This window comes from Brettanomyces nanus, chromosome 1 (assembly GCF_011074865.1).
Source record: "Brettanomyces nanus chromosome 1, complete sequence".
NCBI lineage: Eukaryota > Fungi > Ascomycota > Pichiomycetes > Pichiales > Pichiaceae > Brettanomyces > Brettanomyces nanus.
In genome coordinates, this window is record NC_052374.1 from 1,690,468 (window position 1) to 1,704,708 (window position 14,241).

The window sequence follows — 14,241 nt, forward strand, 5'->3', positions numbered from 1 at the left end:
GCAGCAGTCAATGCCTTAGTGAGCAAAGGATGCTTCTTCAAAGCAAGCAAATACCTCTGATTTATGCTTCTTGAAGAGGCAATCGAAGACATCGAAATGTTGATATGAGGGAAAAAGAGCTGTGTGACAGAAGTTAGAAGTTTAGTTTGACTCTTATCTCTGCATGGATCGCGTTTTTTTATCATGGTGCAGATGTCCGAGATCCGAATTTCCTAAAAAGGAAATCGAAGTACGGGATTATTTTAGAAATCTACTCTTAAAATGACGGAGATCTCGGTTCTATATTAAAACCCAGATGATAACTTGGATAGCCTAATAGAGTCCCAAATACCTTAAATAGCAATAAATAGTTGGCTGACTAGATATTTTGATGGATAAACAATTTTAACAGAACCAAACTTATAAATAAGGAACTAAAATAAACTAAAACACTAACTCTTCCAAAGTAGTAAATAATTCAATATATGCATTTTAAAGATATTCACTGAACGCCTTATTAGTCAGATATTTTTCAACTTTATCCTGATTATCGTTAACAGATGAACTAGGTCTTCCAGTAACAACTTTCCCTTCGTCGCAGACCTACTCAGCCACAACATGATAAGAAGGCATTAGCCACATAAAGGAATCCTGATTATGCAGGTGTATGGAAGATTATGAAAAACCTTGACAATTAGGAGCCTCAGGTGCAAAAAAATTTTCACAGAAAGAAAATTTTTTACATCTCATCTTAGCTTTGTTTTTTAAGCACTATCTAGTTTAATAAACGCTTGTTGGTTCTTACTTAGCATTGAAGCCTACGAAAAATATACCTACGATAGGTATTAACCAATAAGAAAGTACTATTTAGATACAAGAAAGAATGGGTTATGTTCCAAGAGGCGGCAGAGGTGGCAGTAGCAGTGGAGGTTTCAGAGGTGGTAGTGGAGGTTTCAGAGGTGGCAGTGGAGGTTTTAGAGGAGGACGAGGTGGATTTAGAGGAGGCAGAGGTGGAGGACGTGGTGGATTCAGAGGAGGAAGAGGTGGATTCAGAGGTGGCCATGATGGATTCAGAGGCGGCCGTGATGGTGGACGTGGCGGACGTGGAGGTCGTGGAGGAGCAAGAGGAGGTGCCAGAGTTGTCATAGAACCACACAGACATAAGGGAGTTTACATTGCCAGAGGCAAGGAGGATCTTTTAGTCACTAAGAATTTGGTCCCAGGAGAGTCAGTGTATGGAGAGAAGAGAGTTTCGGTTGAAGAACCATCTACAGACCCAAGTACTCCTCCTACTAAGGTTGAATACAGAGTTTGGAATCCTTTCAGATCTAAGTTGGCCGCCGGTATCATGGGTGGTTTGGACGATATATTCATGGGACCTGGCAAGAAGGTCCTTTATTTGGGTGCCGCTTCCGGTACCACTGTTTCGCACGTTTCCGACCTTGTTGGACCAGAAGGTATTGTTTACGCTGTTGAATTCGCACACAGACCCGGTAGAGAGTTGGTTTCCTTGGCCAAGAAAAGACCAAATATCATTCCTATAATCGAAGATGCCAGACACCCACAGAAATACAGAATGTTGGTGAGTATGGTGGACTGTGTCTTTGCTGATGTTGCTCAGCCTGACCAGGCCAGAATTATTGCTTTGAACTCCCATTTATTCTTAAAAGATGGAGCTGGAGTGGTTATTTCTATCAAAGCCAACTGTATTGATTCCACGGTGGATGCAGAGACTGTGTTTGCCAGAGAGGTGCAAAAGATGAGAGAGGAGAGAATCAAGCCTTTGGAACAGTTGACGTTGGAACCCTACGAGAGGGATCATTGTATTGTTGTTGGAAGGTACATGAGGAGTGGTCTATGAACGTTGGTCACTGGTTCTGTTTAATAGTAATATCTATTTTTTGTTTTTACTATGTGCGACAGTAGATTAGATACAGTCAGGAAATATTCAATATTTCAGAATGTCTCTCGAGTTTTTTAACCTCAGGTTTGTTATATACTTTTGTTTCTGCTAATTAGTTATCAATCTTGCTATCGATCTTGTACATTTACATTCAGTTATGGAGGCTGTTACAGATACGGAATTTGACGACGATATACAGATTGTTGGGGCAGTGGGGGATGCACACCGTAGAGTGGACTCGCAGGACCCACATGACCCACATGACCCACATGATCCACATGATCCACATGACCCACAAGTTGTTCCCGATACCACTAGAATAGTATCCTTTGATGAAACACAGGGGTTACCCATTATGATTGTGTCAGACCAATCTGATAGTGACGATAATGATGTTGTGATACAGGGCGAAAGACAAATACCACAAACCGACGAAGACATACAGATCACAGGGGAGCGCCATCGAAGACCGCATCTTCGACTTAATAGACGACGGGGAAGGGCTGGATATTTTCTCAGCTTGCCGCAAGAGCAGAGATATGTGCCTCTAGCCGACGGACAGGAGCTGCGACAGGGAGGCGTCAGGGCACCGTTACACGCTACATCAAGACCTCCTTATACTCGTACCAGACAGCGTCAGCACGGCCAGAGGAACTGGCCGCGTAACAGAACCCGTCTCACCGATTTTCTCCAATTTCGAGAATTCATAGGTAACCTATTCAGCCCAACCATCATGTATGACCCTATGGAGGTGGGCGAATATAATAATGAATTTGGAGGAGAGGAGTTGGATGGGATACCTGTGTCACTGATGGAAGAAATCTCACGGAGAGAACAACTGGAAGAGGATGGACGAATAAATCAACGTAGTAAAGTATCGGACAGCATGAAAGGAGTGAAGGAGAAGGATGCGAAGATACCAGAGACAGAGAGATCTATGTTCACAACAGGTATACTTCCGAATAACCAGACCATTTGCGTTCTCTGTGGTGTCAATTTGGTAGAGGGTATACCAGAGAACAACCAGATACTTAATGATGAAGAGAAGATCAAGGATCTTGTATTGGTGCAAAAGATACGGTCGCCGTGGCAGTGTTGCAGGAAATTGACATCTATAGATACAGCGCTTTCAAAAAAGGTCTTCTTTGGCAAGTGTGGCCATGTTTATTGTGGAAGATGCGTGAACAATATCACTAGAGCTACAAAGGAGCCTCGTGCAGTGAAGGAAAAACGACAGAGAAGAAGGAGGAAGATGAAACTGGATAAAATATCGGTGACTAACCTTGACTTTGACGATCCAGATCTCTCTGCACCAAACAGATGCGTTGCAAATGGTTGTGGGAGATTACTCAGAGGCAGGTATTTCTTTAGAGAATTGTACGTCTAATTTAAGCATGCATATATTGATTAGTTAATTGGATAGCGAAGGTGAAAAGTCTGGTCCGTCTTCTCACAGAAGGAACATTTGCGAATGTAGTAATCCAGGTCTATTTGGAACTGACCACTTTGAATCTTATCGATACTGGTATGAACCTCTATAGGAAGAAGAGGAATTTTTGGATTGAACTGGACATCCCTAAGGATTCTCTGTTGAGGTTCAGATATACTCATATCATAGACGTTGAGAGGAAGCTTGTAGTCCTCGGAATAACTGGTTCGTGAGCTGAACATTATTCTGATCTTGTCAAAAATATAGTATCTTTTATCACGGTAATTCATAAACTTGACTTCAACCTCGGTGATAAGCTTGCGCAGCGATGACGGTATACTCTTATCTAAGCCATACGTAATCTCCTTGTATACCTTAAACTTGATGATCTCCTTTTTATTTTCAACCAATGCAGAAAGATCATAAGGTAACAAAATCAACGTGCTCACGGTCTTCTCGTTATTAAATATTATCAGTTGAAGACTCCCTCGAATGGGAATGTTGTATCCAGGGAACTTCCGTTTGTTTTTTCTGAGGGGATTAACCAATTCTTTATTAATGTAATGAGTGTTTAAATCGATTTCACTGAAATAAAGAGGCTTTGCAAACGCTTCTGACGGTAGAGACAGACTACTTATTCCGGACTTGTCCGGGATAAAGCTCCCTTCAAACGGTAATATTAACTGTCTAGAAGACTTGCCAAGACTAGAGACACCCAATTTCATAGTGAAAGGAATTTTCTCAAGGCTTGTATTTGAGTTGCTAAGCAACTCAGAGTACAATATTGAAGAAGATGAGCGTCTTCTGCGCCTAGCCTTTAATTCAGAGTTTTCGGACCCTTCTATCCACTGAACCGCATTCTCTGAGGAAAGAATGTCACACTTGAAGCATTTCTGACTCGAAGTATGTAGGAGTAATTTCTCATTGGACATAACTTCGGTAAGAAAAGTGTAGTATCTGTTATTCAGACTAGTCCACTCATTTGACATTATAGTCATCTTATAATATTTTTGTAGTCGCACGACCAAGGTGGATTATACGAGAGATAACTCCGATAAGATAAGCCGGATAAGCAGCAGGCGATCGAAGTTTCTTTACTTCACTTAGCCTTTTGGTAATCATTTTTTCCCAATGGCTAAGTCATACATCATTTTTATCCTTGTTGCAGGCACCATCATTACGGGTGCCTGCAATTCGGTCTTCACTAAGCTTCAGGACTTACAATGTGTGAGACATTGCAACAAGCCAGGCGAAGAACAATACTTTGAAGAACCGGTATTACAGACTATTCAGATGTTTATTGGTGAAATGCTTTGCTGGGTACCTATAATTGCCTCTAAAATGACTTCAAGAGCAAAAAAAATTGTTCCTACCAATGAACTGCGCCCATTGATTGGCGAGCATGGAGTGAGTGGAGCTCAAAAGATCAAAATAAGAGGCTTCAGAACGTCGTTTTGGCTCGCAATTCCTTCTACTTGCGACCTCTTAGGAACAACCCTCATGAATGCAGGTTTGCTCTATACTCCCTTGTCTATTTATCAGATGACTCGAGGCTCACTTATTCTATTTGTGGGATTCTTTTCTGTGTTTCTCTTGAAACGAACCATCAACCGTATAGAATGGTCTAGTTTGTTTCTTGTCTTTTTTGGTGTATTCCTTGTTGGATTGAGTGGCTGGCTTGATAATTCAACCAAAATTACTACTTCTACCACCAAAGACACTGGTAATATTCTTCTGGGCATGGTCTTGATTATCAGCGGTATCGTCTTCTCTGCCCTACAATTCGTGGCAGAGGAACATATTCTTTCTAAGATTCAAGTTGCTCCATTAGAATTGGTCGGATGGGAAGGACTCTACGGTTGGTTAGTCAGCTTTTCGGTGGCTTTCATAGGTTTTTTACTAGTTGGAACTACATCTCAGGGCGATAGAGGCCAATGGGATATTGTTTATGCATTTAAGGTGGTGGTCACTAACAACGTCATTCTATTAAGTTCGATACTTATTATGATTTCCATATCTTCATTTAACTTCTTTGGTATCTCACTTACCGAGAAAATGAATGCTACTGCTCGTTCCACCATTGATACTTCTCGAACCTTGTTGGTCTGGCTAGTATCACTCTGTATTGGCTGGGAATCCTTTAAATGGCTCCAACTATTTGCTTTTGGCCTAATGGTTTTCGGTACTCTTGTTTTCAATGGTGCATTAATTGTGGATGACTGGAAATACTTACCATCTTGTCTTACGACAGATAAGCCCACCAAAGACTTAATCATTCAAGATGATGTCGAAGCCAATATCAATAGATATTGATACTAAAATCTGCATTTATATAAATTGTGCATTCTACATAAAAAGAAAAAATAGTTGCAAGTCTCGAAACCTCACTATCCGTCAAGTTTACTGAGGCGGAGCCTCCTCTCTCTTGTCTGCTCTTCTTCAACTTCCATTCTTGCTCACTATGGATACAGAGAGAGAACACTTATTTCGATTTCCCCTCATCAAACTTCCTAACTCCAGAACGGTGCGCACCATCGTGGAGTGTGCCGCAGGGGCGTTTTATGCTCTTGGATTCTGGCTCATTATGGACGCTTCTATTTACAGCAAAACAGTCAACGGATCGGTGGTCCACGTGACCTTTGTGGACTGGATTCCATTTCTTTGCTCGACTTTGGGAATGTTGGTTGTTAACTCCATCGACAAGACTCAGTTATTCAATTCAGACGCATTTGGGCAGGGAATGCAATGGCAAGCCAGACTTGTCTTATTCGTGGGGTTTTCTCTATTGGCTGTTGGAGTTGCAGGCTCATTTTTGGTGTTGATTTTGAAATTCTTGATTAAAGGTTACGATACAATGCCTACTTTAGGTATGGGCATAGAGAATGTAGGTTCGAACATGTGCGTTATGTTGAGTTGTACTTTATTATGGATTATACAAAATCTTGAGGAGGATCAGACTTTGTCGTTGTAACTACGCCTATTCAATTCAATTGGATAAAAATTATTTATGGAATTAAATTGGAGGACGACCAAGCAGAAGAACAAACAAATAAAAAACCTGTAGAAAAGGTAGTAATGCTTCATTCACGTGGTAACACCTTAGAAGTCAAATCACCAAGAGTCTTCAACTCGTAGTCACTAAAGTTGAATAGCATATCTCTAACCGGTATCTCGGTATTGACAGTTCTTGGAGATACTCTAAATAGAGGGTCTCTAAGCGAATCAAAGAATGCGTGAGCCATTACTTCCCTTGGAATGAATCTATCCTGAGGTCTATACACGAGAACGTTCATCAGTAATTCCACCGCGTCAGGCGATGCATGAGAAAACACCTTTTTGAACCTGGACGAAAGACTGGATGTGAAAAGTCTGTGATTATACAAAGGACCATTATAGGCCGGATTGGACTCGAATATGAACTTTTTATCAGGAGGACCCAATAGCTTGGATATCTCCCTCAATTGTAACATAGGTTCACGCCCTTGAAAGACGGGTCTTCCCATGTACATTTCACCGAAAACGCAACCCAAACCCCAGAGATCTATCTGGGTAGAATATAGGGAGCAACCAACAATTAGCTCCGGAGCTCTATAGTATCTAGAACATATGTAAGAGACAGACGGTTGATTAGGTTCCAATCTTTTGGCGGATCCAAAGTCACAAATCTGAAGAAGTAAGGTATCAGGTTCTATTAGAACGTTGGAAGGTTTAATATCTCTGTGACAAATTCCAAAACTATGTAGATAATTCATGGCCCTAGCGATCTGGAATGTGTATACCTGAATGTGCGATTCGGGGAGAATTATATTGGAATTATGAAATCTTTTGATCTCGGATTGTAAGTTGCAAGGAAGCGATTCCATGACAAGATGCTGGTACAACTTGTTTCTGTCCTCTGGATTTGGATATGTGAAGAAAAACTCTAAAGTGACGACGTTTGGGTGGGAAGTCTTGCGCAAGATCTCCAACTCTCTGCTCTTATATTCGGTTTGTGCAGGCACTTTCTTAATTGCAAATGGGCCCATCCATTTGGCTTCTGACTCAGGTGACGTGATCTGCGTGATATCTGGAGAAACCTCTTTCAGGTATGCGCGCAGAACGGTACCGAAGGCACCCTCTCCTATTTTCGCAGTTTCACGAACTTCCATAGGACAAGTCACGTCTGTATGATTATTAGTGACGGCTTGAACTAAGAATTGCACCATTGTGGAAAGAAATTAAGCAGTACTGGATTCCCGTTCGTTTTATATTCTTCTAGACACGGGAGTCTATCACAAAGGAAAGAAACACTCTAAAACTGTGTTGAAGGCGTAGAGGGGGGGGGAGGGTTCAAAAAAATAAATAACAACTGGCAGAAGGAAAATTAGAGGACGGAAATTTAATCTCCAAAATATAAACTGGCTTGTTCAGGTGCTGCGTAAGGAAGGGAAGCTAGGAAGTCTTCAGGACCTAAAAAACAGGGGACCAGGGAACCAGGGAACCAGAGAACCAGGAAACCAGGGAACCAGGGAACCAGGAAACCGAAAACCTCGTAGAAAACCACGTAGGAACGTGCCCGCGAGCAGTTATTGGTCGGTCGGTCGATTGATCAGCAAAAGAGCGGCTTCACCAGATCTGAATAAAGGATCTATATGAACACTTCTCTTGGTTAGATGGTTGCTTATATTACATAGGGATGCTGCTGATTCGATATACCAGGTCACTTTATAAACCTGGAATACGTACTATTGCCTCGACAAATCAGGTATCTGATCTTGACCTCTATGCGAGAAGAGTGCAACGGGCTAGATCTGACTGCACTGATAAGGTGCACAAGTTTGATCCCTCCTCGTTTTTGCTCTCAAAGTTTTACCCTCCGTTTCTTCAACCCATATTTATAGCTCTCAAAGCATTCAACATTGAATTGGCCAGAATTTCAATGGGATCTGCCTCTACCTCCTCTTCGAAGCCTTATTTTGCGGATATGAAGTTTACTTTTTGGGACGATCAGATTGATAAAGTATCGCAAATTAGTTCGCATAGTTCTCCACAGAACTCCACATTGCATGGTATAAATGATCCAATAAGTATTCTTATTGCTGATTCTCTAACGAAAGGAATAAGATTGGATCTGTCCATATTTAAACAGATCATCTATAGTCACAAGCACTACTTGCACAATGAGAAAACCAAGGGGTTCAGCAATATTGACTCTATGTGCAGCTTTGGCGAGGGAACCTGTTCACAGACCAATTACCTTTTGCAATCTATCTGTCTTACTCCTGGGTTGTACAAATACTCTGACTTTGGAGTCAATCTTCTTGAACTGCCGGAAACGGAGTCTATTAGAAACTCCCTTTCTGACATATGTGCACATATAGGTCAGGCTACTGCAGTATGTTCCTTCATTATTGGCTTGAAGTACTACGCGCAAAAGAATGGACAGATAGCGTTGCCTATAGATGTATTGGCCAAAAGCGGAGTATCTCAAGAAGATGCACTTCGAATGGTACTGAGAGGTGATGTATCTGATACTAAGACTAGGGAGGCGTTGAAAAATGCCGTATTTGAGGTCACCACTGTGGCCAATGATCATATAATATCCGCTAGAAGTAAACTACAGGCGTTGAAGGATAGTATCAAGACTAAGGTGAATGAAATTGAAAAGAAAGACGATTCGAAAACAGATATAGAGCATGCTTTACTTAAAGGCTACACATCATTGAAAAAAGGACTTCCAGATTGCTTATATACCCCATTTATGGCCTCAATACCTACAGTTCTTTACCTTGAGAGATTACAAAAATATGATTTCGATGTGTTGAATCCAAAGTTACAATTTAAAGAGTGGCGCCTTGCATATAGAGCCTACAGAGACTACAATAAAAGGACCTTTTGAAGTCCTATATAACCTGAACATAGCTAATTAACCCTGATATATATCCTTATACAGACAAGCCATTCAGATACGCCGATTGGCGCGACGATATGAATAAGCGAAAACGAAACGAAACGAAACAGAAATAAAACTCAAAACTGCGAGCGAACTAACAAAGTAAATAAATACTAAACAACTTGTTTGATCATACAGTACATTCCAGAACAAGAAAGGGGATAAATCATTCTTGACTAAGTTCAATTAAGGTCTGATGTCGATGGTTTCAAAAGAGGAGCCGCGTGCGATGGTGGACAAACTTTCGTTTGTTTTACAGGAATGCACCTTCATTATTTCTATTATGAGGAAATCTGCTAAATCTAGTGGAGGACCATTAGCAACGCTACTTGGTAATCAGTTCATTCGAGAAGGTTCTTCATTTGTTGATGATGATTACGGTCCAAAACTTCCGAGCTTTCTTAAAACTTCTACTAAATTCAGGGATGACGATCATTTTCTTAGTGGGTTTGTTGAATTAAGATCAATTTTGTCTGAGATCGAATCCATTGAGGATGTTGATATTCTGACACTGCTTCAGCCATTTTTACTTTTAATCAAATCTCCTAAGATTTCTTGTTACATTACAGGCGCTGCAGTGAATTCTTTGAACATGTTTTTGAAGTATGACATTGTCAACAAAAATAGAGAGAATATATACCAGTGCATAACTCAGAGTGTTTCTGCTTTGTCGCACTGTCGATTTGAAGGTTCTGACCAGACTCAGGATGATATTTTACTTGTTAAGATCATTCAATTGTTAGAACAGATCGCTTTGTCTGAATTGGGTGATTATCTCAGAGATGATTCTATGTATGAGATAATATCGACATGCCTTTCTGTGGCTATCAACACTAGAAGAAGAGAGATGCTTCGAAGCGCTGCAGATATGGCTCTATTGAATATCACAGAGAAGATTTTCCGTAAGTTGCAATACATCGAAACTCAAAGCGAGGAGAATCATAACATTAAGAGTACTGAATTTGATATGGATCCTTCTGACAGCACCGGTCTTCCTGACGATACTATTGGTGGTACAGGAAAGGAGAAAGTAAGGGATTCAGAGGACAGCAGTGAAGCACCTCAACAGATTGCAGTTTCGGAAAACGGAGACGATTGCGTTACCGGCGCTGAAACTGAAATTTCTGTAGAGTTGAAAGCTACTTCAAATAATAATTCGGCAGAAGAAGGTTCGTCAGGAAAGGATGAAATTGGTGTCACAGTGAAGCAGAAGGAAAGAGCTTCTACAGATTCTGAGACCCAGTCGAGTGGAAATACAGAGACGGACAGCGCAAAGGGTGATATTACGGCCGCTGATTTGGAGGAGGCCAAACCCTATGGACTACCATGTATGAGAGAATACCTTGTTCATACTATTGATCTACTTTCTCCGCAGAACAAAATCAGATTCACAGAGAGTACTAGGCTATTGGCTCTTGAGATTTTGAGTAGAATAGTTGAAGTTTGCGGTGAAGAATTACAGAAACATCCAACGTTGTTTCAATTGATCAGCGATAAGTGTTGTCATCATTTGGTGCTAATTCTCCGATCCACTGAGTCTGGAATCGTTCTTTCAAATACCTTGAAGTTGTTCCTTGATCTTCTATTAAATGCTCCAGGCCACCTAAAGCTACAATTTGAGATGTTTTTCCGTACAATTATGGGTTGCATTATCAGTGATTGGTCGATGCTTGAAAAGGACCTGGATAATATGAACGCTACCGTGTTCGATATGTCAAAGAAGGGTAAGTTTGAAACTGTTACGTTGACCGAAGAAGAGGTGGAGGAAGTGGCTAAAGAATTTGACATTTCCAAACAGCCACTTTCTAAGGAGATCATAATCGAGACTTTAAGTGTTTTGTGGTGTCGTTCGCCTTACTTATTCATCAATTTGTTTAAGGTGTACGATTGCGCTTTTGATAGGGACGATCTCACGTTATCATTTATCAAGCTATTGTGCCGTCTTTCAGGAACTGATGCTTCCATATTCACTACGGGTAGCGTTCCTCCTATTTGTATGGAAGGTCTTCTATCGCTTATAGAGGGAATGTTTGAACGGGTCAAAAAGGGAACCAAGAAAGGTATCGATCTCAGCAAGGTCAAGACGCATCAGCTATTACTTCAGCGATCCAAAAAGGCCGATTTTATAGAATGTACAAAGACTTGGAACAAAAAGCCTAAGAAGGGCTTGAGTCTTTTGCAGGAGAAGGGATTCATTAAAGATTTACAGGACGGCAAAGAAGTGGCTAACTTTCTTTTCGAGATGTCCCGTAGAATTGATAAAACAAAACTAGGTGAGTTAATGGGTGAACCCGAGAATATTGATCTTTTGAAGGAATTCATTAGTCAGATGGACTTTCGGAACTTGAGGCCAGATGAAGCTTTGAGACTGATGTTGAGTAACTTTAGACTTCCTGGTGAAGCACAACAGATATCTCGTATTGTAGAGTGCTTTAATGAAGGCTACATGAATTGCCAGGATAACTCTGCTGTCGAAAAGAAAGAAAAAAATTTCGACTCTAAGGATACTAATGGAGAAGGCGAGAAAGAAGAGAAGGTTGTTCCTGGAAAGGACGCACTTTTCGTTTTATCCTTCTCTATTATCTTATTGAACACCGATCTTCACAATCCGAATGTGAAGAAACCAATGACGGTGGAAGAATATCAGAAGAATTTGAGGGGTTGCTATAACGGCGGCGATTTTCCTTCGTGGTACACAGAAAGAATATACTACAGCATTAAGGAAAAAGAGATTGTGATGCCAGAGGATTTCAAGGGAAGCAGTAAATGGCTTGAGTCTGAGTGGCACACATTAATTGCTGAGCAGGAGAGCAAGATAACTAGCGGCAGTGAGATGGGATCTTTGGTCAGTATTAATGGTGAATCCCTTGAAGTTCTTCTTCAATTTGATAGAAGAATTTTCAAGAACACTGCTAAATACATTATCAGCACTCTTGTGACTGCTTTTGACAACTCTACTAATGATAGTATTATCACAAGAATGATGTCTAGCGTTGAAAAATGTGCCACGATTGCCATCTTTTTTAAGATGGATGATATAGTGGATTCAATAGTGGATATTGTGGCTCATATGACTACACTTACTGGCGTTAAACGGTCGCAGTTTGCTCTTGAGTTTGGCGAGGAAGTGCCGACCGTTCAGCTCAGTCCAGAACGTGGAGAGACTGGAGAGGATGAGTCTATAACGATTAGTAAATTGTCTGTGTTGTTTGGAAGGGATTTACGTGCACAGGTCAGCCTAATAGTTCTATTGCGGATTGTTAGAAGGACAGGGTTCAGAGTATCGGAGCAATGGCAGAACATTATCAAAATTGCCTTGAAATTGTTTGAAATCGATCTAATCGATCCAAACTGCTTCCCTGAATTTCAAAGTAAGTTGAACTTGGGCAAGCTAACAGTTCCAAAGGCGGAATACACTCTGAATAGGTCCAACTCGCTCAAAGATAGTTCCATATTTTCCACCTTTTCCTCTTATTTGAAAGGCTTGTCAGACGATACTCCCGAACCAACAGAAGAGGAGATCGAGTGTACCATGTCCACCATCGAGTGCGTTAAGTCCAGTAACTTGAAAGACTTGTTCCGAAGTGTCAGTAAAACTACAACTAAGAACATGGACTCATTTGTCTCTTTGCTTCTCAACAGCTTGCCCTCCAAGGAAGAGAACAAAGATCCTGCGTTTGTGGAGAAGACTTTGTTTTTGCTCGAGTCTTGCGTGTGCTATCTCATTATATCCGGTAACACTGAACTCATTTCGAGGCTGCTCGATATATGTGATGGTTTGTTTGATGCAGAACTGAAAATATCAACAAGTGCCTTGGCTAGACTCACTGCTTATGAACTTCTATTGCTTCACAACGGAAGCATCAGTCATGAGGATTTATTACAACGTTGCCTTGACAGACTGACTTCAAGTTTAGACAAGAATCGAGATATGTTTCTTCGGCACAGCTTACCGATTCTTCAACCCTTAGAGATGCTTGTTATTACTAAGGGATCTTGGTGTGGCAAAAGTCTTGCCGCAAACTCTAGCTATTGGAGTATTCTCCGTGCTTTTGCATCCGGAACTAAGAACACTGCATCGGTGTACAGTTTCATGGAGTCAGTATTGGATAAGCGATCTGAGCTTATTAACTACGAGAATTATATGGATATATTGGGATTATTGGATGAAATATCTGCAGTGGGAGCTTATGGGGCACAATGGGAACAAGAATACGATAAGCTTACTGCCAGTGGGGTCGATGTGGAAAGGAACAAGAATCCATTTCAGGAGTTGGTGAATACGGCTTGCAAATCTATCTATTTGACAGCCAAATTGGCACAGATCATTGAGACGCCAGCATTTTTGAAATCCATGAAACCCTCGGCAGAAGAAGACGAGCAGGGAAAGAAGCAGGCCTCTCCTTGGTATCCATTAATTGAAGCGATTTCTCACCAATGCTACAATCCTTGTAGGGAAGTTCGGGACTGTGCACTCAGGACTTTGACCAGTCTTCTTGTTTCGGACGGGTTGCCTATAGAGAAATTATCGCCCGAAGCTGTCGTGGATTCCGGTTGTTTCAGATTAATTTTGGAGGTGTTAAATCCGGAGGTAACCGTTACAGATCCTAACGGAATGCTTAAGACACAGCAAGATGTTATAAATCTTGGATGCAAGAGTATCATGTTGTACAAGTTTGAAGACTTGAACCAACAGGTGGCTAAATTGTTGACACTAACTGATAAATTGTTGAATGCGAATGTCAAACAGGTGGATTTCCAAGATGAAGTTCTTGAGATCATCAAGAATGCTCTTACTGTGAAGGCTGATGAACTTGATTTTGAAAAGCTCAGCGGAGTCAAAATGAGTCAGCCATTGAGAAAGATGCTGGCCACTGTTTCGAAGGAGAAAATCAAGGAGTAGTCGGTACTCTTTCTTGCTGATCATGATGTGGTTTGGATATATTTTTCTAGTAAATAATTTAGTCCTAAAGAAGAGATTGCAAAGATCCAAGTTTT

At 41.0% G+C, this 14,241-nt stretch overlaps 7 protein-coding genes across 7 annotated transcripts; 6 read left to right on the top strand and 1 right to left on the bottom strand.

Moving 5' to 3' along the window:
* Positions 1-862: 862 nt before the first annotated feature.
* On the top strand, positions 863-1,840 carry NOP1 (Small subunit processome complex component; the record flags this gene model as incomplete). Its single annotated transcript, XM_038921105.1, has 1 exon — positions 863-1,840. The coding sequence occupies one exon, from the start codon at positions 863-865 to the stop codon at positions 1,838-1,840; it is 978 nt and encodes a 325-aa protein (XP_038777033.1).
* A 199-nt stretch (positions 1,841-2,039) lies between these two features.
* On the top strand, positions 2,040-3,269 carry FOA43_000780 (uncharacterized protein; the record flags this gene model as incomplete). The annotated part of the gene is made up of 1 exon (XM_038921106.1): positions 2,040-3,269. One exon carries the CDS (start codon positions 2,040-2,042, stop codon positions 3,267-3,269), a length of 1,230 nt encoding a protein of 409 aa, XP_038777034.1.
* A 605-nt stretch (positions 3,270-3,874) lies between these two features.
* Positions 3,875-5,624, top strand: FOA43_000781 (uncharacterized protein; the record flags this gene model as incomplete). The annotated part of the gene is made up of 2 exons (XM_038921107.1): positions 3,875-3,878; positions 4,480-5,624. The coding sequence occupies 2 exons, from the start codon at positions 3,875-3,877 to the stop codon at positions 5,622-5,624; spliced, it is 1,149 nt and encodes a 382-aa protein (XP_038777035.1).
* Positions 5,625-5,772: 148 nt separating this feature from the next.
* Positions 5,773-6,282, top strand: FOA43_000782 (uncharacterized protein; the record flags this gene model as incomplete). Its single annotated transcript, XM_038921108.1, has 1 exon — positions 5,773-6,282. The coding sequence occupies one exon, from the start codon at positions 5,773-5,775 to the stop codon at positions 6,280-6,282; it is 510 nt and encodes a 169-aa protein (XP_038777036.1).
* Positions 6,283-6,391: 109 nt separating this feature from the next.
* On the bottom strand, positions 6,392-7,516 carry FOA43_000783 (uncharacterized protein; the record flags this gene model as incomplete). The annotated part of the gene is made up of 1 exon (XM_038921109.1): positions 6,392-7,516. One exon carries the CDS (start codon positions 7,514-7,516, stop codon positions 6,392-6,394), a length of 1,125 nt encoding a protein of 374 aa, XP_038777037.1.
* Positions 7,517-7,986: 470 nt separating this feature from the next.
* Positions 7,987-9,189, top strand: FOA43_000784 (uncharacterized protein; the record flags this gene model as incomplete). Its single annotated transcript, XM_038921110.1, has 1 exon — positions 7,987-9,189. The coding sequence occupies one exon, from the start codon at positions 7,987-7,989 to the stop codon at positions 9,187-9,189; it is 1,203 nt and encodes a 400-aa protein (XP_038777038.1).
* Positions 9,190-9,445: 256 nt separating this feature from the next.
* Positions 9,446-14,146, top strand: FOA43_000785 (uncharacterized protein; the record flags this gene model as incomplete). Its single annotated transcript, XM_038921111.1, has 1 exon — positions 9,446-14,146. The coding sequence occupies one exon, from the start codon at positions 9,446-9,448 to the stop codon at positions 14,144-14,146; it is 4,701 nt and encodes a 1,566-aa protein (XP_038777039.1).
* Between the last annotated feature and the right edge of the window lie 95 nt (positions 14,147-14,241).